Source organism: Vipera berus (assembly GCF_964194415.1).
Source record: "Vipera berus genome assembly, chromosome: 1".
Classification (NCBI taxonomy): Eukaryota; Metazoa; Chordata; class Lepidosauria; order Squamata; family Viperidae; genus Vipera; species Vipera berus.
This window is the reverse complement of record NC_138202.1, coordinates 322,798,018-322,825,294: the sequence shown is the minus strand read 5'-3', so window position 1 is coordinate 322,825,294 and position 27,277 is coordinate 322,798,018. Positions and strand designations below refer to the sequence as shown.

Sequence of the window (27,277 nt, the reverse complement as noted above, 5' to 3'; positions counted from 1 at the left end):
ATTTATTGATGGGATTTATATCCCGCCCTATCTCCCGAAGGACTCAGGGTGGCTAACAACAAAACATATAATAAGTACAGTTCATTTAGTGACCATTCAAAGTTATAACGGCACTGAAAAAAAGTGCTTATGACCGTTTTTTACACCATTGCAGCATCACGTGATCAAAATTCAGATGGGTGGCAAGAGACACTGCAGTCTCCCATGGTCATGTGATCACTTTCTGGCTCTTCTGAAAAGTAAAGTCAATGGGGAGTCCAAATTCACTTAAAAATGTGTTACTAATTTAACAATTGCAGTGATTCACTTAACAACTGTGACAAGAAAGTTTGTAAAACGGGGCAAATCGGGCTGCCCTCCAGGTTGGCTTTTTCCCTACCCTCCCACCTTCGTCTCACGTGGAAGACTGCTTTGTTACTTGAAACGGCGGCGCTAGGGCCTGCCGTAGGAATCGGCGGGTTCGTCTTACGCACGCGCGGGTTCCTCAGCCAGGGCAGCCCCGCTGATAACTGTTCTCCTAAAATGAGAAGAAAAAGAAGCGCTCGGATTCGGCGAAGTTGAGAAGAAAGCGGCTTGGGCAATCACGAGTTCGCCCGATTCCAGCATGCGGTTCCTCGGCTGCCTAACGCGCTACGAGCGGAGGTGAGGGGACAGCCGCTCCACGTCTTCTTCTGGCGGGAGCGGCCATCCTGGTCCCCCGCGGGGCTATAGGATTCCCCGCGGCTCAAATGAGAAATGGGGGGCGGGGGGGCGGGGAAGGGATTTGCAGGCGGCGCTTTAACAGACGGAAAAGAGGCTCGCGCGGCTGTTAGGCTCGGCGCTTCTTTCTGTAAGTAGTTTGGGCTAATCCCGGGGTAGGCCACCTCGGCTCTTTTATGACTCATGGACTTCAACTCCCAGAATTCCTGAGCCAGCCAAGCTGGCTCAGGAATTCTGGGAGTTGAAGTCCATGAGTCATAAAAGAGCCGAGGTTGCCTACCCCTGGGCTAATCCAAGGTAGAGTAAGACGTGGGGAGTCTCAGCCAGTTTCCGGGTTGTGCTCTTGTTTCGTCTGAACTCTGGAGGAATTTAGTGAGGCTTTTTGAAAGTAAACCTGCCTTGAAAACCAGTCGTTATTAATAAGATGATGATGACATGGTGGGGGTCACACTTATAATGGATAATTTCCAGAGGAAGCTTTGGTCCCTTTTAACGCCACTGTCGAGTCTGAAGTGGTACTTGAGCGAGCGTGGCTTAATTCTGGGTCCTGGATAAAGAGGGCTTTCCCACTGGGGAACTTGTAGCAACAGCCAGTAACTAAGATGACTTTAACGAATATTTGACGGCTTTAACCTTATTGAATCTGTTCGTGTCTATACGCACCCTGATCATAAGTAGCAGCAGAAGAGGGTTGTTGTCTTCCATTATTTTAAAATATGAATCCCATATTTCCACTGCGTAATGCTTAAAGCAGATTAAAGTGATTGCACCATAGGCTAAAGCAAGACCATAAGCAAATGTAAAAAGTGTTGTTCCTGTCCTTCTCTGAAAAGATGTGTGATTGGTGTAAATATGTTTCCAAAAGGAATGGTTATGAACCTTTATTTAAGATTGTGATTTAAGATTGTTATACAGCAGTTTTAGAACCAGCACTACAGTACGCTCATACTAAAAAAAAAGTACCATACTGCCCATTATGTCTTGTATTTTAATCAGAATTTGATACCTAGGACCTTTACATATTGTCAATGTTTCCACTTCAACCAGTGATTCTCTTCACCTTGTGACTTTGAAATGCTAAGAACCAGTTTGCCTTTCCAGCAGTGAACCAATAGAGTTCACAGAGCAATACCCAGTACAGGTGTACAGTTAGTCCTCGACTTACGACCACAGTTGAGCCAAAAAAAATTCTTGCAAGGTGAGACATTTGTTAAGTGAATTTTGCCCCATTTTACAACCTTCTTGCCCAGTTGTGAAGTGAATCACTGCAGTTGTTAAATTAGTAACATGGTTGTTAAGTGAATCTGGCTTTTCCGTTGACTTTGCTTGTCAGAAGGTCGCAAAAGGTAACATGACCCCAGGCCATTGCAATGATCATAAATGTGAGTCAGTTTCCAAGAGTTTTAATTTTGAGCATGTGACTATGGGGATGGTGCAATGTGAAAACTGGTCATGTCACTTTTTCCAGTGCCATTGTAACTTTGGTCACTAAATGAACTGTTGTAAATCGGGGACTAACTGTGCCTCAGTTCTCCCCCTCCCCCCCCACACACATTTATTTCTTAAAATGGTTTATAAAGATAGTAAATATCCTTTAGTTGCACATAAAAAACTTTATTAAAGTGGAGATGATGAGAAAACTGAAAAAGTCTGTATAGCACATTCAGCAACTTCTAGAATCAGTCACAGGAAATTTAGTTATCTAGTATTCTGGTACCCGAAGATTTGCAAACGGTTTTGATCAGTATCAGCCATCTTTGCAATAGCTGCCATTTTCTGACTTTTAAAACTGACAAGACTTTATTGATATCAGAGCACCATAATAATGTAGGGGAAGTTTTTTTTCTTTCTCTCTGTCCATTTTTGTCTACTGTTTTATCATACATGACTGTGGAGAAAATATTTTTTTAAAAAAAAGACAATGAAGATAAACAATGCAGCTGGTTTCCTGTATCTCTGCCTATAGGCAAAAAGGGAGAATTAAAGTACATTTCTGATAAGTAATGTTTTTGCTATTTTTTAAAACAATTAAAAACGCACTTGTTCTAGGTCTAGAGACAATAAAAAAATTCCAAGTTAAAATCAGTAATAATCATTCTTTAACTACAATTTCAGTCATGGTCCAGGTTTTTATTTAATTACATATATAACAATAATTTATGATGACTGGCTTTAATAATCTAAATTGTAGTTTAACCATGATTAATGGATTAAGATGTCATTATCAGGATTATCATATCACTTCGGTATATTGTGGATGGAATATCCTACTCTAAGCCAAACCATATCTTGGTTTAACACAATGAATGAACTAAGCCAAGATTTTTTAATTGTTCTTAATTGGCACCAAGCTATACGAGTTGAGGGTTCTCGAAATAATAGTCCAACAAATTTGAAAACCACTAGATTTGGGAACGACTATGCCAAATAATCAGTAGTGGTCTGATGTTAAACTGAAGGAGTTGCAGAGACCTTTCTTTCCCCATTTAGCCTCCCTCCTGCCTCAGAAGGTGGTTCATTTTCTGCAGAATACTTAAAAGATGTGTTTGAGTTATGCAAGTTAATATAATTTCATATTTCCAGAAACAAAGGAAATGGTCCTAACTGCTGTGTTCAGAATTGGTTAGAAGAGCAGTAAAAACCTAAACATGTACTAGAAATAATCATGTACATGTTAGCCCAGATCCTGTTACATTAAGCTTCTTTTAAAAGCTAAGCAATAGAAAACAGTAGAATTGCTCTGTCTAAAGTCATGGTCTGAATCATTTCTGTATTCCTTCTCTCTTCCTTCGAAACCTAGTATAATACAATATTTAGCTGGGTTCTCACATATGGTTTATTTGGTTTTTTCTTAATGCATTGGGTAAATCAAACCACAATTCAGGTTGTATGATTTAGGCTATATTGTATTATTCATTTATGTATTGTATGAACTAAGATATTTTTCATTCCTTTTAGGTGGCCAGATGCAAAAGGCTACAGTTCTATTGAAATGAAGAACATTTTCAAAGTGCAGTTTATTTTGTGTGGGTAGGAAAAAGAGAAATACTGTTATATTTCTTATATAATTTTAAAAATGCAGAGTCTCTTCAACTTATTACCATATTATAAGCTTCCCAGAGCTACTCTGTGATAAGATGGGCGGGGCAATAATTTTTATAAATAAATAAATAAATTACCCTTATCTTTAACATTTAATACTGTAGTTCAACAATGTCTTCTTTGTTCTTCATAATTCTAATTGTAAAATATTGTCTGTATACTTATTGGAGGACAACTTTAAAAGTAGCATCGTTCTTATGCAACTCTCTCTCAGATTTATAAACCTATACTTGTTGCTTTTTCTAATGGGTGATACATTCTCTAAAAACTAGTTTATCAAAATATAAATCTTGGGTATGAAACTGTCATTTCACTATCTTTTTATATTAATCATTTAGGATTGTGAACGTATTTTAGTGATTAACATAAAATGGTGCATTCCAGTTTGAAACCTAAAATATAACTGAACATTTGCCATATTTTGACATTAATGAAAGACAGAAATAATCCTCTAGTATTGTATCTATGAAGGCATACATTTTACACACCTAGGTTGTGCATAGTGTAAGTACAAAAGAGAATATTAAATGGGATAATTAGAGATCTTTTAATAGCTTTCTTACAATATTGCTACTTTACTTTTCTTCCTGCTCCTATACTAAATAATTGAGAATCCCACTTCTTTTGTAAGCTAATAATCTTAACTATTGCTCTTTGCTATCCTGGTTATTTGGATACCCTTAAGCCTACAGTGTTTCTGGAGCAAGCAAGGCTGGTCATTAGTTACTGGATTATTTATTTTCACAATACAAAAGGCAAACATTCTTGTTCCCTTAGAATGTAAGTATTAATTATTGAGATGAACAAATGATTATTAATAATTAAGTAAGTGTTTATTAACATTATACCATGAGTCTTGAAATTATAAATGAATTTGAATTTCTCCCCCTAAATAATGTGGGAGATCCCTTTTTTTAAGCCAGCATCTCCCAGCTAATTACTAAGTTGTATATATTACTTTTGAAAAAAGGACAGTTAAATAACATTCAATTTACAGAAACAAGAAAAACATTTAGCGGAAACTTGTGTAAAGCATTAAGGAATCTGGTTGCATAATGATTTCTTTATAAGAAATCCTCATTCCTTTATAAGACAGAAGTGCAGAGCATATCTAAGGAATAGGAAGTTAAAGGCAGAAAGGTGGTTAAGAGGTTTCAGTAAATTTCTAGGTTGTCTATAGTAGTTCTGAAAGTAGTTCAAAATGTCAATAGCCATCATCAACATCAAATATTTCCCCACCCTTTTTCTAAACAAGGCCGCTAAAGCTGAAGTACTCTTGGGAGAAAAGCAACTAACACTGAAAGTTCAGTTATAAAAAAATAATTCTGGATTGTCCATGTGCTGAGAGGCATATTCTGTACTTGTTTATTAAGTCTAAGAGCATGTGCCTTTTCTCTTGACTTACTATTCCTTAGCTGGCTTTGGTTGGTAAACCTCAGAATTCGAAATAAATAAACAACTAAATTGAACAACACTTGATTTAAATTAATCTTTTAAAGAGCACTTTTCCAATTTTTTTCGTAGAAAATATTTAAATAGTCTGCTGCAATTGTGAATAAAATACTGTATTCACCATGTTGTAAAAAATATATTTACTGTTGTGTAGTGCTGAAAACTCTAGGGAAGTGTCAAAGCACCAGGTAAAATTCTTACTTGAAATTCTTCTTTAATTCAGCCATTTAAGTTTATCAGTATTTTGTATTTGCTGACTCGTGACAGTTGAATATATGTGCTCATACATAATGTAAAGTTCAGTTTACTATGATTCAGATTAACTGTGATCAAAGTTCACATAATTCAGGAGGAAATGGTTATTATACCATACGCCCCATACAATAATTTTCTATGAGGAATTTATCTGAATTAGGAACTTGTTTACTTTTAAAAAAAACTTTCCTTTGAATATATTATTGCTGTTGCTGTAATAAGAGACCTGGCTAAAGTATGATGATTCATCACAAGGAAAAACTACATTATAGAATATTAGTCAAGCTGAATATTATATAATTCTTTGAAATATAATACATTTTTAAAAGAAATAAATTGTAGAACAATCTCATTTTGACAAGTGAGGAAAATTTCTGTGGGACTCATATCTTAGTTTTTATATTTATATCTAATGTAATTTCATTAGTTTAACAATACATCAGTGTTTGCTTTGGTAGAAGTACTTTACTGCTTTCACTCTTTACTCCTTGTCAAAGAACTGAATTCAGTGGCGTAGCGTGGGTTGTCAGCACCCGGGGCAAGGCAAGTAATTTGCGCCTCCTAACCCGTGGATTTTAGCACTCGAGTCTCTTCCACTAGCTCAGGAATTCTGGGAGTTGAAGTCCATGAGTCATAAAAGAGCCAAGGTTGCCTACCCTTGAGTTAGGTTCAAGGCAAAAAAGGGTCTCTGGAGAAGAGGGAAAATGCTAGTTTAAAACTGAAACAAGGCAACTTTAAGGTGCCTCAGCTGTGATTTAGGATGAGACAAAGAGAGGACATGGCGTTGAAAATGGTTAATGGGGCATGTTTGTTCCACTCTTAGTGGATGTCAAGATAAACCCCACGAGAGAATGACCTTACAACAGATGTGAATAGGCTTGGACTACGTTTGTAGATTGAGTGCATACATCACATGGAGCGATGATGGGCTTCATCAAGATTTATGATCCCACAGTTGGCTAGTTTTCTCCATCTTGTCCTAAACCCTGGATACCAACCACGGTTTATGGCTTAGTATGTGGTGTGGGGTGACCCAACATGTTAGGCAACAAACAATGACTTCCAACTTACAATGCCTCAGCTTCACAAGGTTATTCCAAAGCCGGAAAAGCCAACCAACCCACCCTGCAGCTTTGCCTGCTTAGGCTGAACCCCAGGAGTTCATACTTGCTGTGGCGCCTGACCTATTTTCTGCCCAGACGCTGCTTATCCAAGCCAAGCCGCCTCCTTCTCTTTGGCACCTCGCCCCAAAGATTCGCCGGACTGGCTGGAAACTCTCGCTGCTGGCGACGTGTGTCGGGGGGGGTGTCCTGATCGCCTCCTGCAGGGGGAACCGAGTGGCCACAGAGAGTCAATACGGCAGGAGGAGGAGGAGAAGGAGGAGGAGGAGGAGCAGCAAGCAGCCGCAGGTGTGGCGGCTGCAGTTGTTACCTTTACCTCCAGGAAAGGAGGAGACGGGGGCGGGAGCTGGGTCGGGGGGGCGGGCTTGCAGGTTGAGAGCCAAGCGGAGGAGAGCCGCGGCGGGAGAAAGAGAGGGAGGCGAGACGCCGCCAAGCCTCCCCACCCCCAACCGAGAAAGGAGGCGATCCGCAGCCGCGAGAGGACGGGATTCCGCTCTAGCTGGGCGCAGCGAATGCGGTTGCTTTCTATGCTCCGCCCACTCGCTCGCTCCTCCGACCCTCGGTGAAGCAGAATCGTCCCCCTCCGGCGAGCTTAATGGGCGCCCCCCCAGATGTTGCGCCCGGTGCGGCCGGCCCCCCCTGCACCCCCCACGCTACGCCACTGACTGAATTCAAAATTTTAAGTCAGTATTTATCTCAATAATCTATTGTATTATTTTTACACAGAATTTTCCTCATGCCAAAAAAAAGTTTATTACAGTAATAGTATCAACAGAATTGTAAAATCTGGTTTAAGACTTTCAGCAGTATTTTATATAATTTTTCTGGAGAAACATGTTTTTAACGATAGTTCTTATAGATTTTTATTACATTGTGTATTTTTAGGAATAAAGGTAAAGGTTCCCCTGCACATGCGTGCTAGTCGTTTCCGACTCTAGGGGCCAGTGCTCATCTCCGCTTCAAAGCCGAAGAGCCAGCGCTTATCTGAGGACGTCTCCGTGGTCATGTGGCTGGCATGACTAGACGCCAAAGGCGCACGGAACACTGTTACCTTCCCACGGTGGCTCAGTGGGTTAGGACGCTGAGCTTGTCAATCAGAAGGTCGGCAGTTTGGCGGGTCGAATCCCAAGTGCCGCATAACAGAGTGAGCGCCTGTTACTCGTCCCAGCTTCTGCCAACCTAGCAGTTCGAAAGCACATAAAAATGCAAGTAGAAAAATAGGGACCACTACGGTGGGAAGGTAACAGCGTTCCGTGCAGCTTTGGCGTCTAGTCATGCCAGCCACATGACTACGGAGATGTCCTCGGACAAGCGCTGGCTCTTCGGCTTTGAAACAGAGATGAGCACCGGCCCCTAGAGTCGGAAACGACTAGCACGCATGTGCAGGGGAACCTTTACCTTTTTTAGGAATATCATCATATTAAAGTCTTCAAGGTAGAAATTACAAATTAAAACGCATTGCCACATCATTAATATAACAGAATGAAAAGTTAGTGTCTAAGCAGCCTTTATATATTTTGCTCTATGGCTCCATTTTTCTCAAATAAAATTTCATACTTCCTTTTATGAGACAATTTGATTTTTTTATATTACAGGAAATCATAGAGAACTCCTCAAAAAAGTGAAAGAAAAAGTCTAATGGAGACCATGAAGATCCCAAAACTATTCTACGTGTTTGCAATTTTCACATGTGCTGCTATATATGCTGTGTATACCAAGTGGAATTTTTACTACAGAAGAAAAGGTGTTGACAAAGGTTTGGAAAAGCAGCTTGGTGCTGAGATCTCAAGAAAAGATGAGGCAGTTCTTTATGGAATTATGTTTGATGCTGGAAGCACTGGCACCCGTATACATGTATTCCATTTTGCACAGAAACCAAAAGGTAAGCTCTTCAGTTCATAATTTTGCTAATACAGGTGTCGCTCACTTACCAACCACTTGTTCAGTAACTGTTCAAAATTGCAGCAGTGCTGAATAAGTGGTACTTACAACCTGCCTTCAACATTGTGGCCATCACATCATCCCTGTGGTCATACCATCATGATTTGGGAGATTGGCAACCAGCTTGCACTCAAGACGATTACGTGGTCATATGATTGCCATTTGCAACTTTCCCTAACAGCTTCCCACAAGCAAAGTCAATGGGGAAGACAACAGGGGGAAGGTCATAAATCACGCTGGTCAGTTCTTTCCAGCCTTCCTGCACACACTGCCATGCTGTCTTTCCCTTGACTGCCACACAGTAGCAGCCTGAACTGGGCCACCCAGGTCTTCCCACCACCCCTCTGCAGCACCCCCCCTGTTGCAATGCAATTATGTGGCATACTGTGTGGCTGCATCTCTTTGTGATGGCAAACCCAGTCCCAATTGCTATCATAACCCAAGTGTGAGGAATAAAAAAAATTCAACTCCAAGGATGTTGGAAAACAAAACAAGTTTTATTAAAGCTTTTGCAAAAGTGGTGGAACTCTTGTAATGGCAAATCCCAGAGTCCACACCTGAAGCAATTTTTGCATAGGTTTTTATACCCTGTTCCGTACATCACGCCACATCCTTCCAAAGTGAGTCCAGTTGATAGGCCCACCTGGTCACATGCTTTCCAACCGCCCAGCAACCATTACAATTACCAAACCCTCCAATTATTAGATCAAATGCCCTTTTGCTTCTATCTTATCTTCACTCCCTTTTCTGTGACATCCTGCTAACTTGGGGTATAGCCTTACCTACAAGGTAAACTGTTACCCAAGCTGGATAATTGCAATTATAAAAGATTTATGTCTTCCCTTGTTTTCCTATAAGAATGCCTGCTTTGTATCTAGAAGCTATGTGTGTAACAGAGTTCATGCTTCGGGTAAACATGGCTGCACTTTGGTACTTAATTATACTTTAAAATACTAACTCTGAGCAATTTTTATAAAGAATAAGCCTTATATAAAATGAATTCATAAGCTATATGTTATTCTACAATAGTGTGCACTATTCTAAAAGTATCCTTTAAGTCAGTATATATATTTCTCTATTTCTTCCTTTTATCATATGTCCTTTCCTAAATGTATCTTAGGTAAGTGCCTCTATATGCCTATTCCTTTAACAGAATTGGAAAATTACAACATGTACATTTCTCACACAAGGATCGCCTGTAGTGTCCTGGATGCTGAAGCTAATTTTGCTTTCTGTGAAGAATTATGATAGTAAAAGATGTGTGAATTTGTTTAAAATAGTTAGAATATTATTACCAATACATGTTTAATTTCTTTCTGACTGTTTCCATTTGAAACCCACATACTGTGAAAAGTTGGAATGATTGGTATTAACAAATTCCTCCATGTTCAGTGACCTGAAGTATGCTCATAACAACACTTACTTAAAGTTAATATCTCTGCACAAGCAAGCAGTAATGTCACAATAATGTCTTTAGTCCTTAACCAAATGTTGGTTTTCTCACTATCCTGCTTCCTGTTTGATTCAGTTTTCTGCATTAGCACTGGGTGAAACTTTAATTTTGATCACATTAGACCAAGAATCGATTACATCAGTTCTTTCATAGAAATAACCCATTTGACCCATGTTATAACTTTTTTAATAAAAATTATTTGAGTAAGTCTTCCCAAAAAACAAGTTGCATTATTAAGGTTGTATTTGAAGTTAAAAGGAATTTTTTGGGGTTGCTCCCTTCTAACATAATCAGAAAAATATCTGCAAAAAAATCCTAGGATTATTTATTTATTTATTTAATTAGTTTCCTATACTGCCCTATTCCCGAAGGACTCAGAGCGGTTTACAGGGCAATATTTAAAAGACAATATAAAATTAAGATAAAAATAGAATTAAAAAGAATTAAATTAATTAATAGCCCAACAATAAAACAATGTTAAAAACTTTTAAAGTGGGGGTAATATATTTAGCAACAAGATAATACACCATTTTTTCTTAACTGAAACATTCAGTAAAATAGCTAGAGTACCCAGCTGCAGAAATAGTTTATGTGAAGACATGGTTAAAATTTTAAACTTTTAATCGATATTTTAAGGATAAATTTCTGTATATATGGACTGTATTTCCTGATTAACTGATTGTCTCAGTTAAGAACTGTTCAGTGTTAATAATGATGTTAAAAAAAAGATCCTTGCATTTACAACTATCAGTGTCCCATGGTCACCTGATTGCCATTTGGCCACTTCAAAACTGGTATGCATTTACGACCATTACAGTGTTCCATGATCGTGTGATCACCACTAAAATCATACATCACGATCGTGTGATATTTTGCTTAATAACTAGTGATTTGCTTAATGACCAAAGAGGAAGTGAGATCGTAAGCCTGTCGTAATCATGTGATGTTTTGCTTAGTGACTGCATTTAACAATGAAGTTTTTGTTCTAATTGTGTTTGCTAAATGAGGACAACCTGTGCTGTCCTTATCCTGTTTTCTTTTTTCATCATTTACTCATATCAGAATTTGCTGCTTATGGTGGATCAAATATTTTAATATTTTTACAGTACATTTTAACTTTGTCAATCCCCCCTCCCCCACCCCTATCTAACCCTCCCTATCCCTCTCCCCCATTCCCCCCTCCCCCCCGACTTCCCAGAGCTAAATACAGGGTATAGAAGCAAAAAACAAACATAAGCATCCATATGCTATCTACAATAAACTATTAATTCTATCACCCTCTAGCTCATGTAAAATGATTACAAACAATATTAATATTACAGATAAAAAAAGAAGAAAACAGAAAAGGAGCTTTACTCAAATGCTAAATGAAATTTCTTAGTCCCAATCCTTATTCATATTAATTTCAAAAAGAAAAAAAAACTTTCATCTAGTATTTACCTCTAATTTCTGAACAAATTCTCAATTACGCGCCAAGAGCGCCTATCTCTATTAACCTTATTAATCTCCAGCCAAACTGAACTATGATCAAAAATAGTTCTTGCATATATCACACCAAATGTCTCACAATTCCAGATCATCCTTAAGTTCAAATAAAAAAGAAATTTAGGCAATCTAGCATGACTCATGACACGCTTAAAAAAAAACACCACTTTTTCCATCTATTCATCTAAAACACCATTCCAATCTCCAATGAAAAAAAATAAAATAAAAAATTTTAAAAATTTTTATAATCCAATTAAGTACCCTTTATATGTAGTAAGTTAAGAAAAATCAACTTGTTGTTAATTAGGAGCTTGCGTACCCAATCTTAAATTCAATAAATACTTTTGATCCATAACCCTAATATACATTTCTTGCAACCAAATAACATCAGTCTTAAATTGTTTTGAATATTGAAAAACTTTCTTTCTCCTCTATGATGAATTTAATCCACTGACATTCTAAATTAGAAATTTAGTCACCAATCTTGATGCCCCAAAGCTTTTGGAGCACGTCTGACATGGCCCCTATAACTTCTTTGGACCGCGCCCCTCCCACAGCTTCACTGTAAGTACACTTTGGAGGTTCCATGACTTTCTGCTGGTCTTGCTCTTGCTCTCGTCTCGCTCGTCTTAGGGAGGCGCGCGTCATCCTCTGCTCTCCAGCAGCAGCCGATGAAACTGTAACTTGATCCCCTCCAACACCATTCTGCTCTGTCTGTCTATCTGCAACATCTTGAGGCTTTCCCTCACCAAATCCCTTTGCAGCTTCCAGAAGTGATAGGGGGGTTGCTTTTAACACGTTGCTGTAAAAATCACGTGCCTGGGCCACAGTAACCAGACGATGTCTTTTACCTTCGTGCATCACCACCAGTCCGACTGGAATCTCCCATCTAAACTTGATATCACATTTCTTAAGTTCCTGTGTAAGAAATGCAAAATCTTTCCTTCTCCTTAAAATCTTTGGAGGAATCTCTTTTAAAACCAGGACTTCTTGCTCAGCAACTACCAATTTAGTATCATAAGCAGCTTGAATGACTTCATCTCTAATTACTCTCTTTGTAAAATAGACCACCACATCTCTGGGTAACTTCCTCTGTCTTGCAATCCATGAATTTACACGAAAACTTTTATCCATGCTTCCCTCAATTTCAGATGCTGGCTGGCCCAATACCACTTCCAAAGCTTATATTTTTATAAAAGCTGTGGCACATTTATATATTTATAGAAGGGTGATGGGTTTTTTGAGATCTAGTTTAAAGATGAAGCAACAGATGCAAAGATCATGGTCTAATTATAGTTTTCATATGAATATAAATATTTATATCCCATCCTTCAGGTTATAAATTGTTGAAAGCAATACATAAGAAACATGTATATGTTTTTTTCAGAATCACACATAAATAGTGTCATCATACTATGAAGAGCTTTTCCCATAAGAGTTGGAAACGGGATAATTTTGCTGGGTATACTATTTTCTGCAGTTAGAAGTTAGAAGAAAGATTTCACATTAATTTCTTGATTAATTAATTAACTTAATTTTCTGTGTCTTTGATTTGCAGACTGCAAATTATGTATAGAATCACTTTGCTACATTGAGTTAATTTTTCTTTTTTTAAAAGCAGAGCTTCCTAGATTAATTGATACCACATTCAAAGCATTAAAACCAGGACTCTCTGCATATGCTGACAATGTGGATAAGGTAATTTGAACTTAAATAAGTCACTTTAGGCCGTGCTTGCCTGGAAATAATTTTTAATTATTGTTAAATTATAAAAATATAAATTATAAATATTAACATTATAAATTATAAAAATTATAATAATAGAAATTTTTTCTGAAGAAACATGCATATCATAGTATTGCCAGGTTTACAGGTGTATAGTTGTTGAAGAAATATACATCTATGTTATTTGTTAGGTAAGGTTTTAAACATTTTTTATGTTCTGTCTCCATTTTTAAAAGGTATCTTATCTACAGAATAATTCTTCAACAGGTAGGCATACCTTGTGCCAAAGTTAGGACCATGGATGTTAGGCAAAAGCAACCAGAACATCTCCGAAGTTTCAGTCAAGAGGTTTCTTTATTGTTCAGTTGCCAGACTGCCTGCCTTCCCTTGGGAAAGCCTGATATAGTCCTAAGTGTTTGATCTCATATGCTTTCTCACCCCCTAGAGTAGGGGTGTCAAACTGCCAGTCCACGGGCCGGATGCGTCACACTAAAACCATGCCCACCCCATTGCCAGCAATGGGGAAAAAAAGTCACGATACGTCATGTGACGTCGCGAGTTTGCCACCTGTTCCCTAGAGAGTCTAAGGTAGCATATTTCTTAATTCCCCTATCAGGGCCTCCTTCTTTTCAGCTCTTGACTCCATCACAGTCGGTTTGTTTGTATGTCATATAGGGGTAAGATCTGTCTGAATCCTGGATTTTCCTGGCTCTTCATGTGGTACTAGCACGTCTAAGCAATGCATATGAGATAACTTCATCTACCAAAGTATTCAAGATAGGCACTAAATCTCCTGACTTAGTGCTTAAGGGGAAAGCCAGGTCCTGAAAATCTTCCAAAAGGCAAATAGAGATGAAATCATCCATTTGGGAGAGTGTTATTCTATAGAACAGGCATGGCAACAGAAAGCAAAATGCTGTGTACTTTGAATATTTTTTTTTAAACTTCTAAGCCTCTCAGTGCCATCAAGAAGTCAGGCAATCTCAAAATCTTAAAAATAAAGAAATAGCCTGCATCATCCATATTTATAGTTATATGTTTTTTAACTGCTTGAATAACTCTTTTAGTGGTTTAAGGCACCAGGCTAGAAGCCAAAATAAGAGAACATACTGTATGCTTGTGCACGCGCACGCGCACAGACACACAAAACAACCCAAACCCTGCTTAAATAAAAAGGCAACACATTTTTATTTTGTCAGAGTGCTGAAGGAATAAATGAGCTATTGGCAGTTGCTAAAGAAACTGTCCCTATGCATTTGTGGAAGTCAACTCCCTTGGTTCTTAAAGCAACCGCTGGCCTTAGATTGCTGCCAGAAGAAAAGGCACAGAAATTATTGGATAAGGTACTTTGGTCTTTACTCTTATTATCTTGATTAGCCTAAATTAATTTGGTATCAGGGTAGGAATCTCTATTAAATCTTTTGCAGTATGTGTTCTAGTCTAATAGATAATGGTTAGACTTCAGGCTTATTGATGAATGTTAAGAGTATTAATAGGGGGCTGCATTACAGTTTGTCATCCAGAATTATGAAGATGGGTGTGATTTCTTTTAAATCTTCCAATGAAGCAGTGGATGATTTGAACAGGTTTATCAAAAAGCTTAATACAGATAACAAATTTGGAAGAGCTCTGCACCTGGAATGCGTAAATAGTTTGACCTCTAGATGGGGTTCATTCTCCCTAAATGCTTTTAATTTGGGGGGTGCTTCTTGCTCCATTATGGCTCCTGAGTATCAAGATTACTGTGTATTTGATTTATGATTTTCTACCACGCTCAGATGGTATATCCTCTGAGAATGACCAGCTGTTAGGAGACACTGGTACAGATAGTCCTCGGCTTACAACCATTTGTTTAGTAACCGTTCAAAGTTGTGCTGAAAAAAGTGACTTATAACCAGTCCTTACACTTGTCACCACGCAGCATTCCCACAGTCATGTAATACAAATTTGGGCTCTTGTCAACGGCATGTATTTACAATGCATTCCAGGGTCATGTGATCTCCATTTGTGACCTTCCTGGCCAGTTTCCAAAAAAGCAAAGTCAGTGGGGGAAGCTAGATTCACTTAACATCTGCAAGATTCATTTAACAACAGAGGTGATTCATTTAATAACAGTGGCAAAAACAGTCATAAAATTGGGCATAACTCAGTTATTGACTGCCTTATTTAGCAATCAGAGTTCCAGTCTCAATTGTTTTCGTAAGTCAAGGACTGTCTGTAATCCTGATAAAAATAAAGAGTGAAATCAGTAATATCTCTATGCCATATTTTCTATTATCATCCGTTGTTTATCTCTGATTAGACACAGCAATATTTTTACTTCTTGATGGAAACTCATTATGGAGGAGGTAGTTTAAATTGTTGTTGTTAGTTGCGAAGTCGTGTCCGACCCATCGCGACCCCATGGACAACGTTCCTCCAGGCCTTCCTGTCCTCTACCGGTAGTTTAAATATAAAACAGTAAATTGTTCAATAAGAAGAATGACACCATATATACAACTGCAGAGAATGAATGACAGTGTTTTTTGAGTTTTAAATGTATTTGTATCAATCTTCCTTTAATTTTAGGTAAAGGACATTTTTCAAGAGTCTCCATTCTTTATAGGAAATGATTGTGTCTCCATAATGGATGGATCAGATGAAGGTAGTTGAATTTGTTTTTCAATAATTTCATGCTCTTCTTGCTCTTGCTTCTAAAATAACCTTCCTGTGCAGATAGAATTTTTGTCAAACTAAGGGCTAACACAATTGTTTGATTAATGCGTCTGTAATATTTTTTCCCTTTCCCTTTCATTCAATCATGCCCAATTCTTAAGAACTGGCTGGACAAGTCCCTGCAGTTTTCTTGGCAAGGTTTTTCAAAAATGGTTTGCCATTGCCTCCTTCTTCTTAGGCCTGAGGGAAAGTTGACTAGCCCAAAGTCATCCAGCTGGCTTCGTGCCTAAAGTGGCACAAAGAATGGTCTTCCTTTCTTTAATCTGATGCCTTAGTCAATAGAAGCAAACTGGCTCTCCCACAATATTTTAACTGCTTGCAAATATTTGTTGATAATATAAAGATCATCTACTTCTGTTCTATTAAATCAAAGTACCGTTTCCCAAATTCCATATATATGTATGTATGTATATATACATACATACATACACACAGACACACGTGTGTGTGTGTGTGTGTGTGTATAAAAGAGATAATATTTTTAAACTTAGGTGAAACTGGTTAGAGTTCATTGAAAATGAATCAGTAAAAAATGAATAGTGAAGAATTTCAAACCACACTTGAAAGGAATGCTGTGGCTGAGTGTCCATTTTTTGCCCAAAATCTTTACCAGGAGGAATGTTTTTTTCTGGTGATCATAAATCAACTTAAAATTAGAATTGCTAGAAAAATCTTGGTGTCTGGTTAAGAATTTCTGCACTTATTTTTCATTGTAATCATAATGTAAAAATTCTGTTTCACATATGTCAAGAAAAAAAAAGCATTTGAACTTCACGTTTCACAACAGTTGAGTATTCTTGAATTAAACTGCTCCAAAAATAATTTTGTAGAATGTTATTTTTTTATTTTAGTTAAAAGAAAAAAAATCAGTCATTCTCAATTCGTGAAACATAGAAATAGTGGCTTTATAGTCCATAAAGAAACCAAAAGGTACTCTATGATTTCCTATCCTTCTATAGAGAAATCAAAATGACTCCTATTATTATATCTGCAGGCAACTGACACAAGAAAAAGACATTAGCCTGTCATCTATGCAAAATTCTCAGTTGTCAGGTACTATGCATTCACTGAAATTTTATTAGAGAATATCTAGTTGACTACATGGAATCTAAACTGATAGAGGACAATATTTGTAGCTCAGAGTTGAAATGAAGTGTCCTTGGTACTCTATGAGCTCGATTGTTTTCTTGCAAATGTTTCATTACCCAAACTAGGTAACATCATCAGTTTTGATGATACCTAGTTTGGGAAATGAAACATCTGCAAGACAACAACCGAGCTCAGAGAACACCAGAGACTCTACAAAGTCTAAAGTTAAACTATCAAGGATGAGGTAATAGTAAAATTTTGGAGAAAAAAATCCTGCATTTCCTCAGCACCTTTTTCAATGCCTTAAGGGGCAGGGCCTTCAAACTTGGCCCTTTTATGACTTGTGGACTTCAACTCCCACAATTCCTCAGCCAGCGTGCCTGGCTGAGGAATTCTTGAAGTTGAAGTCCACAAGTCATAAAAGGGCCAAGTTTGAAGACTCCTGCCTTAATGGCAAGATTTTAATTCATCCCTCAGGAAACAGATTGATCGGTTTCCAGTGCTTGTCCTACTGTACTAATAAACAAGAAACTGCTGTTTGCATTTATGGCAGTTTTCACCTAGCTTCTGAGGAATTCCTCCATTTGCAGTAGCACTTGGTTCCAATGTTAGTCACAGCCTGGCACCTGGAGGAGTGCCCTAATCTCTTTTATTGAGAATAATTGACTTCTTCATTTAGAAAGAAAATGGAGTTAATTCAGTTTATTCAGTTCCAGGTAAAATTGTAAGTATCCATCTTCCACAGAATGAGGGCAAGCTCATGTCAGAGTGAGCGAGGAATTTAGTTAATGAAATTTATTGTTTGCAGTTTTATTTAGCCTTTACTGGCTTTTAGGCTTTACATATTCTGAAACTGGAAGTACAGTTGAAACAAAATTCTGTAGATAAGTTTTTCAGTTCTTACTGTATTTATTTTTTTATTTTATTATAAATTGTAGGCTAAACACAGTATTGACACAGAATACTGTGTGACTATCTAGGTCAAAGAATTTTCTATACTATACAATACTTTTCTAGCAGATACTTTGAATAAGTTCATAATGACCATTTCCATATGCAAGTGGAGGCAAAAAGCATGTATCATATAATGCTCCAGGTTAACTAAGATCTTTTAGCTTGCAAACAGCACACTGAACTGACATTTTCTATATATCTTTCCTCTAAAGATCCAGCTCATTTTTTCTGATACAGTAGAAACCAGTTTGAAACCTAAGCTCCAGTTAGTGTTAGTAAGATACCTGTATCATAATCGTTGTAACAAGCATGTGTCTCCTGTGCCACTTTCTCACTCATCCTGTTTTGAGTGATTTTGACCATTAAATTTGCTCTTACTGATAAATAAATCACAGGAGCTGGAAAATTGAAACCTAATCTGTACTTAATTGCATTTTTTAAAATCAGGTATTTCGGCATGGATCACAGTCAACTTTTTAACAGGTATGTTTGCAAGTGTTTTGTATTACCCATTTATATTCTATATTATTATTATTAATAATAATTAAACTTGCCAGTTTAATAAATCGTCCATCTTGTCAATGGCAAGACTAAGTGGCTTACAAACATTCAGTTAAAATGTACTATAAAATATTGAAACAGTAATAGGATCATACATTTAAAATTCAGTTAAAATAAAACGAGGGAGAGGGAGGGAACAAAGTGCTCAAAAGGAGAAGGTGGGTGGGGTATTATGTACTCCATAAACCACCTCCAAAGTGCCCATCCCCATTGGGACCCCAATTTAATGCAATTTATGTTCTCTTGAAAAGTTCAAAGTATATAGTTTGCTAAACGCTACTTGCTAAAGTTATTTGCTATATCAAACTACAACATTTATGTAAGTACTATTGCATTCAGTGTAGCAGTTCCCAGGACATAAAACACATTTGCTTCAGATAAAACTCCAGTTATAGTTTGAATTTAAAACCTATGCTTACTTTAAATATATTTCAGCAAAAACAAATTAAAACATTTCCATGTATTTTATGTTCCTTGTTTGTTATTTGAAACTAGAAGCCTGATATATATATTCATGATAACATAGGCAAGGTACATGTGTTTTACTTGGAACTGTTTGTAAAAATAATTACATTTCTTGAATAAACAATCCATTAACTTTGCTTTATCAAATGATGCATTTCAGATAGCTTGAATAATCCAACGAAGAAATGTGTAGGAATGCTAGATTTGGGTGGTGGATCTACTCAAATCACATTTCGCCCGAGCACGGAAGTAAGAAGAATACAAGTCCCTTTTATTTCAACTCTTTCAAGAGATCACAAGATATTTTACACTTCTTTGTTTCTGTTGATTTGCTTCAATTTTGATTTGGGGTATAAAAACATGCTAGCTTAGCATGGATTTAAAACTTTAATTAACTCTCCACTGGACATTTAATGGTAGTAGTTTTTTTCTACTCAAGAGGAGAAAGGCTGTCAGCGACTATTACTTTTAGATATATGACTTGTAGTGTTGAAGAGAAGAATAGTGTAAGGCTAATACTGGCTATATAAATGGCTATGAATGTTGCCTAAAATCCAAAACTATATAGTTTGGATATTATCCAAATAATCTTTCTGATACGTTGTTCTAGATCTGATACAGATCTAGAAATATGCCTGCAAATCTTAGAAGCTAAAAAAAATTGTAGCACCTGTCATTTCATTGATTCATTCACAGTATACAACAAGTATAAAGCTGGAAAAATTCTGCCAGGCAGCACATTTCTAATGCCCCTCTGGCAGCATTGCTTTTGATCTCTAGAAGCTCCTGGCCATCAAGGGCTGACAGACAACATTTCTGCTAGGCAGTGTCTTTTCAGAATATACTTGGAAAGTATCTAGAAGCTTCAGCTGGTACAGAATGTGGCCATGCGGGCAAACATAAAGAAGAGCCCATGTAATACTTTTACTATACAAACTGCATTGGGTGCCATTTTGCTTCCAGGTACAATTCAAGGTATTTGAAAGCCTTACATGGCATGGGGCCACATCAGTCCATCCCACCCAGTCAAGCAAGGAAAGTGTATAATGGGCCTTGTCAGCTAAATAATTCCAACTGGTGAGGTCCAGGAAAAGTGCCTTCTCTGCCATTGTCCCTGCCCTGTGGAACATTCTTCCCTCAGAGATAAGACAGGCCTTCCCTCTCCTGGCCTGTCTTATAAAAGATATAAAAACATGACTGCAACTTTGCTTGGGGCTCACAGAGGCGCAAACAAAACAGTGGGCCTGGTCAGTGCCCTAAAGACCCTCCCCTCGCTTTTTAATTAGCTTTAATTAACTGGTTTTTAATTCATCTTTTCCCTTTTGGCTTCCTATTTCTTACTGCTTTTCTGTATTTTGCATAACCCTGACAGAGTTGATATGAATGTAGCTTACAATTAACAAGCAACATAGCAGTATTTTAGTTGTCTTGTAGGATGCCACTGTAGTTAAGTGACATAAGGCACATAATTTTCATAGATACAAGTATCTGTAAGATTCTAGGCTTAGTGGCTTAATCAGGAAATAGTAGCATATAAAGTGGAAGATCATCCTCTGGTCTATGTACTGTGGTATCCAATCTTGGATGTTTCTACTTGTTCTTATCTGACCACGATGAATAGAGATTTAACACATAATTTTAAGAACATTTAAATATAGCTTTTTTAGTAGCTCTCCAACAACATTGCTCTATTTTCTTTTTATGGAATATCAATTATTTTGTCTTTCTTTACAGGCATCTATAGAGAATTCAACTGCTGAACATATCATTTCATTTAATTTGTTTAATACTACATATAAACTGAATTCACACAGGTTAGTTGTCAGAATGCTTTTTCATATGGTGCAGTAAATTATTTTTTAAAGATTGTTAAATGTTCCTAGTAATTGATTATTTATAAAAATATGTAATACATTGTTGCATGCAAACATTTAGGCACCTCTGTATGTTTCTGGAGAACAGCCTTTTGATAGTCCTAAATTTGGTTTAGGGGAGAAATAGAGGTATTCTCAATTATTCAGGATCTAAGATATGGTAGTGTTAAGATCAAACCCCATTTATATCCAGGGTCAATTATAAATTTAATAGAGAAATAAGATATTGTGCTACCTGATTTTTGTCTAGAATGGAGTTGGCACAAACTATATGCAGGGCTGTAAGAATCTACCCCAAACACATTCTAGAGTAGCAACAGGCCAAGAGATTATTTGACTTCTATACACAGAAAACCAAAAGATATTTTATAGGCCACATTTCTGACACTGTTCTCCTAAAAGTCTGAGCAATTTAGATTGGCTGGGCAACCATATAGATCAGATTTTTCAGACTGTTACTTATAAGCCAGGAGTCCCAGGAACTAGAAAACCAAAATATAAATTTGGACAAAGGTACTGAACACATTGATGTGTTAAATATTTGTAATATCCTTCCCATACTTTAAAAAAATACCTTTTCCTTCCTTCAAAGACGATCTTTTGGGGAATAACAGCAGATTATGGGCAATTCAAATTTAGCACGTGACCATACAGTTGCTAGTTATAAAAGTATTGGCCATTTTATAATAAAGAAAATAACCATATTTAGAACAAAATGATTATTACAAGTATTAGAATAACTGAAAGGTGCAAATTAACAGTAGATCTGCCATATTCAAAATCTCCTTTCTTATACATGCAGTAAGTATATTCTTATAGACTGCAATAAGGTGACTTCATTTTTTTTTACTCTTTCACAATTCAATGGCCGCAAAATCCAATGCATTCTGTATCTGTTGTTTATAGTCAGCCACTGATAGATATGCTCTACTTCATAAGTACTATTCAGAAAAAAAAAGAATCTAGTCTTTATCAGAATTACTTCTCTCAATCTATCTAGTTACTTGGGATTTGGATTAATGTCGGCACGACTAGCAATTTTAGGAGGAGTTGAAGGCCAAGCTTGTAAGTATTATATCTAATATGAATGATCTACAAGAATCCTAAATTGCTTCTTTTTTAAAAAAAAGTTCACGCTTCCAAATATGTAGTGACATATACCACTCAATTAAAATCTATAGTTTCTTTCTCTTTCCTTTCAAGGTATTAGAAGGAATGCACAAGTAAAACATAATTAAAGATAATTAAAACAGATAAAACTCAAAATAATGCTATGCCTAGTCAGGAAACAGACTATGAACATCAACCTTGGCTAATCTTGAAAAATCTAAGGAAAGTGAGATCTGGTTACTATTGGGAGATCAGTATATATATTTGATTGCCAAGACAATTCTGAAACAGTAGTGCTGTTGTACAAAAGCAGCACCATTTAACCTGGGTTCCCTTCACCTAGAAGTGCAGGAAAACTAGAAGCTGTTCCCTACAAGATCAGGTGGGGCTAATTCTGATGCAGGCAGTCCTAGATGCCAAGCCTTAAAGGGCTTTAAGGAGAAAGACTAGCACTTAATATTGCTTCCATAAATTTAATGGTAACCATTGCAGAGCACACAAAATTGGTGTCATATGTTGTCGTTGCCAGAAACAAGGAAATGTCATGTTCTGGACTAGTTGAAATTTCTGAATAGTCTTTAAGAGCAAGCCTGTAAAATAGCAGTTGTTGCAGCTGGGCAAAGCTCTTTAGCATACATTTTAGCTGCTGTTATAGCAGGAGCCCTGAGTCTAAAAGGGTCCCCAGATTGCAAACCTGCTCTTTCATGGAATAGCTCCTACCCATCCAATGGGCCTTGGATGACTTGGATGACTGAGAAGCTGCATACACATCTCTCTCTCTCCCCCTCTGTGTATTGTTTTCCTCTTGTTCTTGATTCCTGGCAACTGCCTGAACAAGTTGAAAGAAAATGTGATACACAAACAATAACTCATCTTATTTGACTTCAGCTTCATTATGTTCTCTTCCAATCTTCCCAAACCTGTTTCTACAACCTAGCCTAACGTAGAGCCATCCACACAGCTATATCTTAGGAACAGCACCCCTGACCACCAGTAAGGTATTTCTAATTATCAGAACCATCCCTCCTCTCCCATCCTAATATCAAAGTAGATGAAGGGCTGAAATCGGGTAGGGTAAATCTCTGACAAGGCTACATTGTCACTTCATGCATCCAAGTTTCAATAATAGATGACAGGTGTGTGCTGCTTGATTCAATACCAAGTCATGGATGAAGATAGTCTTATTGCAAACAGACCTGGTCTTAACTATCAGCATCCTGAGGCTTTAAATAGTATCTGGAAATCTATTGGTAATGTCAGCAATAGGAAATGTGCTGCAATCTAGACTGGAAAATTAAATCCACTGTGGAAGAAGGCAATACCAATCTCCTCTGTATTGTCAAGAGAACTACACGTATGTCTATGAAATCACTCAGAATTGAACTTGATTCAAAGGAGAGTTTACCTTTTATTCCGTCTTTAGAGAATTAGATACCTTAGCCTTGCTTATTACCCTGAATTTATGTCTGATTGATAATTGAACTATACATTCAATTATCAAATAGAAAACTTTAGCTTGGGAATAATGGGGGTGGGAAAACAGTTTGCCTACGCAAAATAATTGCTGTATCTCAAGCAAGCAAACTCGTTCTCTCTATATATTTTTTCTAACAGTGAAAGAAGGTGAAGAACTAACAAGCCCCTGCTTATCCCTTAATTATCAAGGTGAATGGGAACATGCAAAGATAATGTACAAAATTAAAGGGCAGAGAACAGGTACAAGATAAGATAACCTTTATTGTCATTTTTTACTGTGGGCACACTAGCACACATTAAAAATGAAATTCTGTTGCTTTCAAAAGTGTACATGTACGTAACACATATATAAACATGCTATATACAATATGTACTATATGTTATATACTTTTTTATTTTTGACTTGTACAAATGGGTCTTTTGAATGAAAATTATACATTTGTACACATTCTTCCTCTAAACAAAGGAGTGCATACAATATTCTGCCCATATGCACCAGTTTTACCAAATTTCTGCAGTCACACATGAATAAGGATGGTTGTTTGAAAACAATCACAGCAGAAGGCTGACTCATAAACCTACTTAAGGTGGCACATCAGCTTTTTAATATTGTTTGATCCACAAGTGATTTGTGGTAGAATTCAGATACAGAAGGGAAGAGTTCTATTGTGCTGATCTAAAGATGTTTGAAATTAAGAACAATTAGAGGTTTTTTTTCTATCTTCCTCCTTTCCAAACATGGTCCCAGTAATCAGACATTTTTCTGAAATACTTCATTTTTAGGAAAGAGTGCAGAAGTATAATGGAAACATTTTATTCCTTCTAGGCAACTCATGATTACAGTTAAAATATATCTTTCAAGGCAGCTCAGAATAAAGTCTAATGCACTGATCTAACAAAGGACAAGTTTGAACCAGAAATAGCCACAAAAGTCAACAGATTTCAAAAACTGTAAAATATAAAATGTGCCGTAGTACAGGGCTTTTCAACCAGTACGGGTACCACCTGTGGTACATTGGCACCTGGCAGGTGGTACGTGACCATCCTAGAAAAGTGGTAGCGGGGGAGGGGAATGAGCTGAACCGGTGGCAGCACCGCACAAGCCAGAGCAAGAGATGGCTGGAGCTGCAGGGCTGTCAGGGCTCAGCGGAAGCGCCAGGATCCAGCTGGAGCTTGGTGCTGATCCCGGCGCGTCTGCTGAGCCCACAAGAAGCGCCGATCAGCTGGAATGTTGCAGCATCTCCAGGGTCTTGTGATTTACATTCAGATGCTTGGCAACTGATTCATATTTATGACAGTCACAGTGTCCCAGGGTCATGTGAAGTGACCAAAACCTGCAGAGGGTGGGGGGAATAAAAACCAAACACACACCTCCACCCCACCCCCGCTGCCAATCCTCAACAGAAATGCTCACAAGGATGAAAACCTCGGACAGGAGGAAGAGCGCCGCCGGGAGGGCAGGCAGGTGTCTTGCTTGGCTATGGCTTGGGGGGCACTTTTTTCAGTGCCATTGTAACCTCGAACAGTCACTAAGTGAACTGTTGTAAGTCGAGGACTACCTGTACTTCATCCCTTTTTCCTTTTTTTTTTGTCATCTAGTTTTTGACACCTTGCTAGGTGACTGGTGGTACTCGGATGTTGCCATATCCTAAAAGTGGTACAATGGGTGAAAAGGTCGAAAAGCCCTGCCGTAGTATACTGAAGGTATACTACTATTAAAAGGACAAGCCTCCATTAATTCAGAACCTTTCTTGGAAAGGTGTTTCAGCGGCTAACTGCTTCCATCAGTGGATGCTTAAACAATTACATACTATTTCTCCATTCCTTCCTGCTCCTTATACAATGTTGTAATTGCCTATGTAATGCCCTGTATCTTTGCTTACCGTATTTCTTACTTGATGCTAATTGATAATTATTTGCTAAACATACTGAAAAATAAAAAATCTCACAAATATGAATTTCATTACAGTCTTTTTCCCCCCTTTTTTCTTTTAGGAAGGCCACTTTTTGAATCATGTCATAATGAAATATCAAAAGTGCTGAACAAGAAAATTCACGAAACAGCCAGAATAAAGGACTTGGATTTCTATGCTTTTTCCTACTATTATGAATTGGCAGTAGATGCTGGTCTAATAGGTAATTTGGCAATAAGGCAATAAAAACAGTGTGAATGTCATATTACAAAGCTGGCTTTAGTTCACACAAATGCAATAACAACAGTTCCACAGGGCATTAATACTAATTAGTCAAAGCAAGTGAGAAAGTAGAATCTAACTTGTTTCTTCTCTCTGCCATCAGAGATTCTTCTCATACATTCTGGACAAAGCTTAAACATCAGTAATTTTAACTAACCCAAAATTTTTATTTACTTACAAAATATTGATGACCATAAAGTAATATTCTAGGCAGCATGTCAAACTGATCAGGCAATAAATGTTACTGCCCACCTGATTATTAGGAAATTCCCAAGCATCCATTAAATCCCTCCGCATGTATCTGGGACAGTCTTTTGTAATACATCTTCAGTAGAAAAAAAAAAGATGTAATAAGTCCGTTTGCTGTAGTTTGTTTTATCTGGATTAGGAAATGATTTCACCATGGTAGAACACCAGATAGTTTTTTCCATATCCATATCATTCCATAATTGATCCAAAGTAAAAAAAGGATGGCCAGTGAATACACAAAGCCAAGCATTATTTGGGACAAGCCCATGGCAGCTATGGAAGTCATGAACTCCTGAACCTTTCTGAATCCAAAAGACTGCCTAGACATGATGGTTACAGGTTGAAGCCTATAGCATTGAAAGGCTGAGTTTTGCCCACCGTACCTTACAAGGAAGGTGTAAAGGGAGAAAGAGAATTTGAGTTTCAGATAAAAGTTGGATCTGAGTGCAAAACTAGATTCTGAGATTCTAAAAACTTTGTGTATATTTGATATTCTCAAAGCCAAAGATAAGCTGAAGATCCATTTCTTTTAAGTACATCATTGGTACTGTGAAATCACCCACAATTGTCATGTTAAAAATATATATAAATGGTGCCAAAGTGGCACTGAGAACATCAGCCTGCAGCACTACAAGCAAATAAATATAGCTTTCCAAGCCTGTGATAGATGGCAGTAGTGCTTTCACATATGTCTTGGCATTGCCTACATATAAACCTTTGGTAAGGCCTTGAGTGCATCAATAAATAAATAAAGTTGAATAAACTCCTAGAGGATTATTGTGGAACTAATAAACTCGTACAGGAAAGCACTATGTTCCAGTTTTACAGTGCAAATGAGATTGGCACTCAAGTTTATTCACACTGCTGTCAGTTTATTCTGGCACATGTAGGCTTTTCACATGGAAAATTGATTCTTGACGGAAAAATGTGCAAGGACAGATCCCCACATTAGTTTGCTGAAATGCCAGATTAATACATATCATAGCTGAAAAGTCACACTATCCTAAATTATATGGAATGCAGTGGCTCGTGGTTAGGATGCTGGATTGACAATTTGCAAATCTGTGTTCAAACTCCAAGTGCTGCTGTGTGCTGGGGTAAGTTTCCATCATTTGCTCCAGCTCCTGCCAACTTAGCAGTTCGAAACCATGCTAGCATGAGTAGATATACAGGTACCACTTTGGTGGGCTCATTATTGTAGACATGAAAAAAGTCCACAACTGGGTGTCCCCCAAGCAACAGTGATGTCACCGGCTAATCCTTCACCATGAAAGTACTTTAGTGCTTCCAACACAGAGGTATAGTATACATTATGTATCAACTGCTATTATAACACAGAGAAGACATATTTTAAAA

At 37.5% G+C, this 27,277-nt stretch overlaps 1 protein-coding gene across 5 annotated transcripts in view; it reads left to right on the top strand.

The window, feature by feature from the left end:
- Nucleotides 1–481: 481 nt before the first annotated feature.
- The window catches only part of ENTPD6 (ectonucleoside triphosphate diphosphohydrolase 6), a 35,872-nt gene continuing 9,076 nt past the window's right edge, over nt 482–27,277 (top strand). The window contains exons 1-12 of one of the 5 annotated variants that reach the window (XM_081330155.1): nt 482–642; nt 3,658–3,725; nt 8,225–8,511; nt 13,127–13,206; nt 14,433–14,576; nt 15,802–15,877; nt 18,439–18,474; nt 19,178–19,266; nt 20,752–20,831; nt 21,892–21,956; nt 23,616–23,717; nt 25,473–25,613. In XM_081330155.1, coding sequence (XP_081186281.1) covers nt 8,268–8,511; nt 13,127–13,206; nt 14,433–14,576; nt 15,802–15,877; nt 18,439–18,474; nt 19,178–19,266; nt 20,752–20,831; nt 21,892–21,956; nt 23,616–23,717; nt 25,473–25,613 — 1,057 coding nt within the window. In that variant the 5' untranslated portion in view covers nt 482–642; nt 3,658–3,725; nt 8,225–8,267. Of the gene's footprint in view, nt 643–3,657; nt 3,730–8,224; nt 8,512–13,126; nt 13,207–14,432; nt 14,577–15,801; nt 15,878–18,438; nt 18,475–19,177; nt 19,267–20,751; nt 20,832–21,891; nt 21,957–23,615; nt 23,718–25,472; nt 25,614–27,277 lie in introns of those variants that run through there. The other 4 variants (XM_081330157.1, XM_081330154.1, XM_081330156.1 and 1 more) reach the window with 4 other exon arrangements.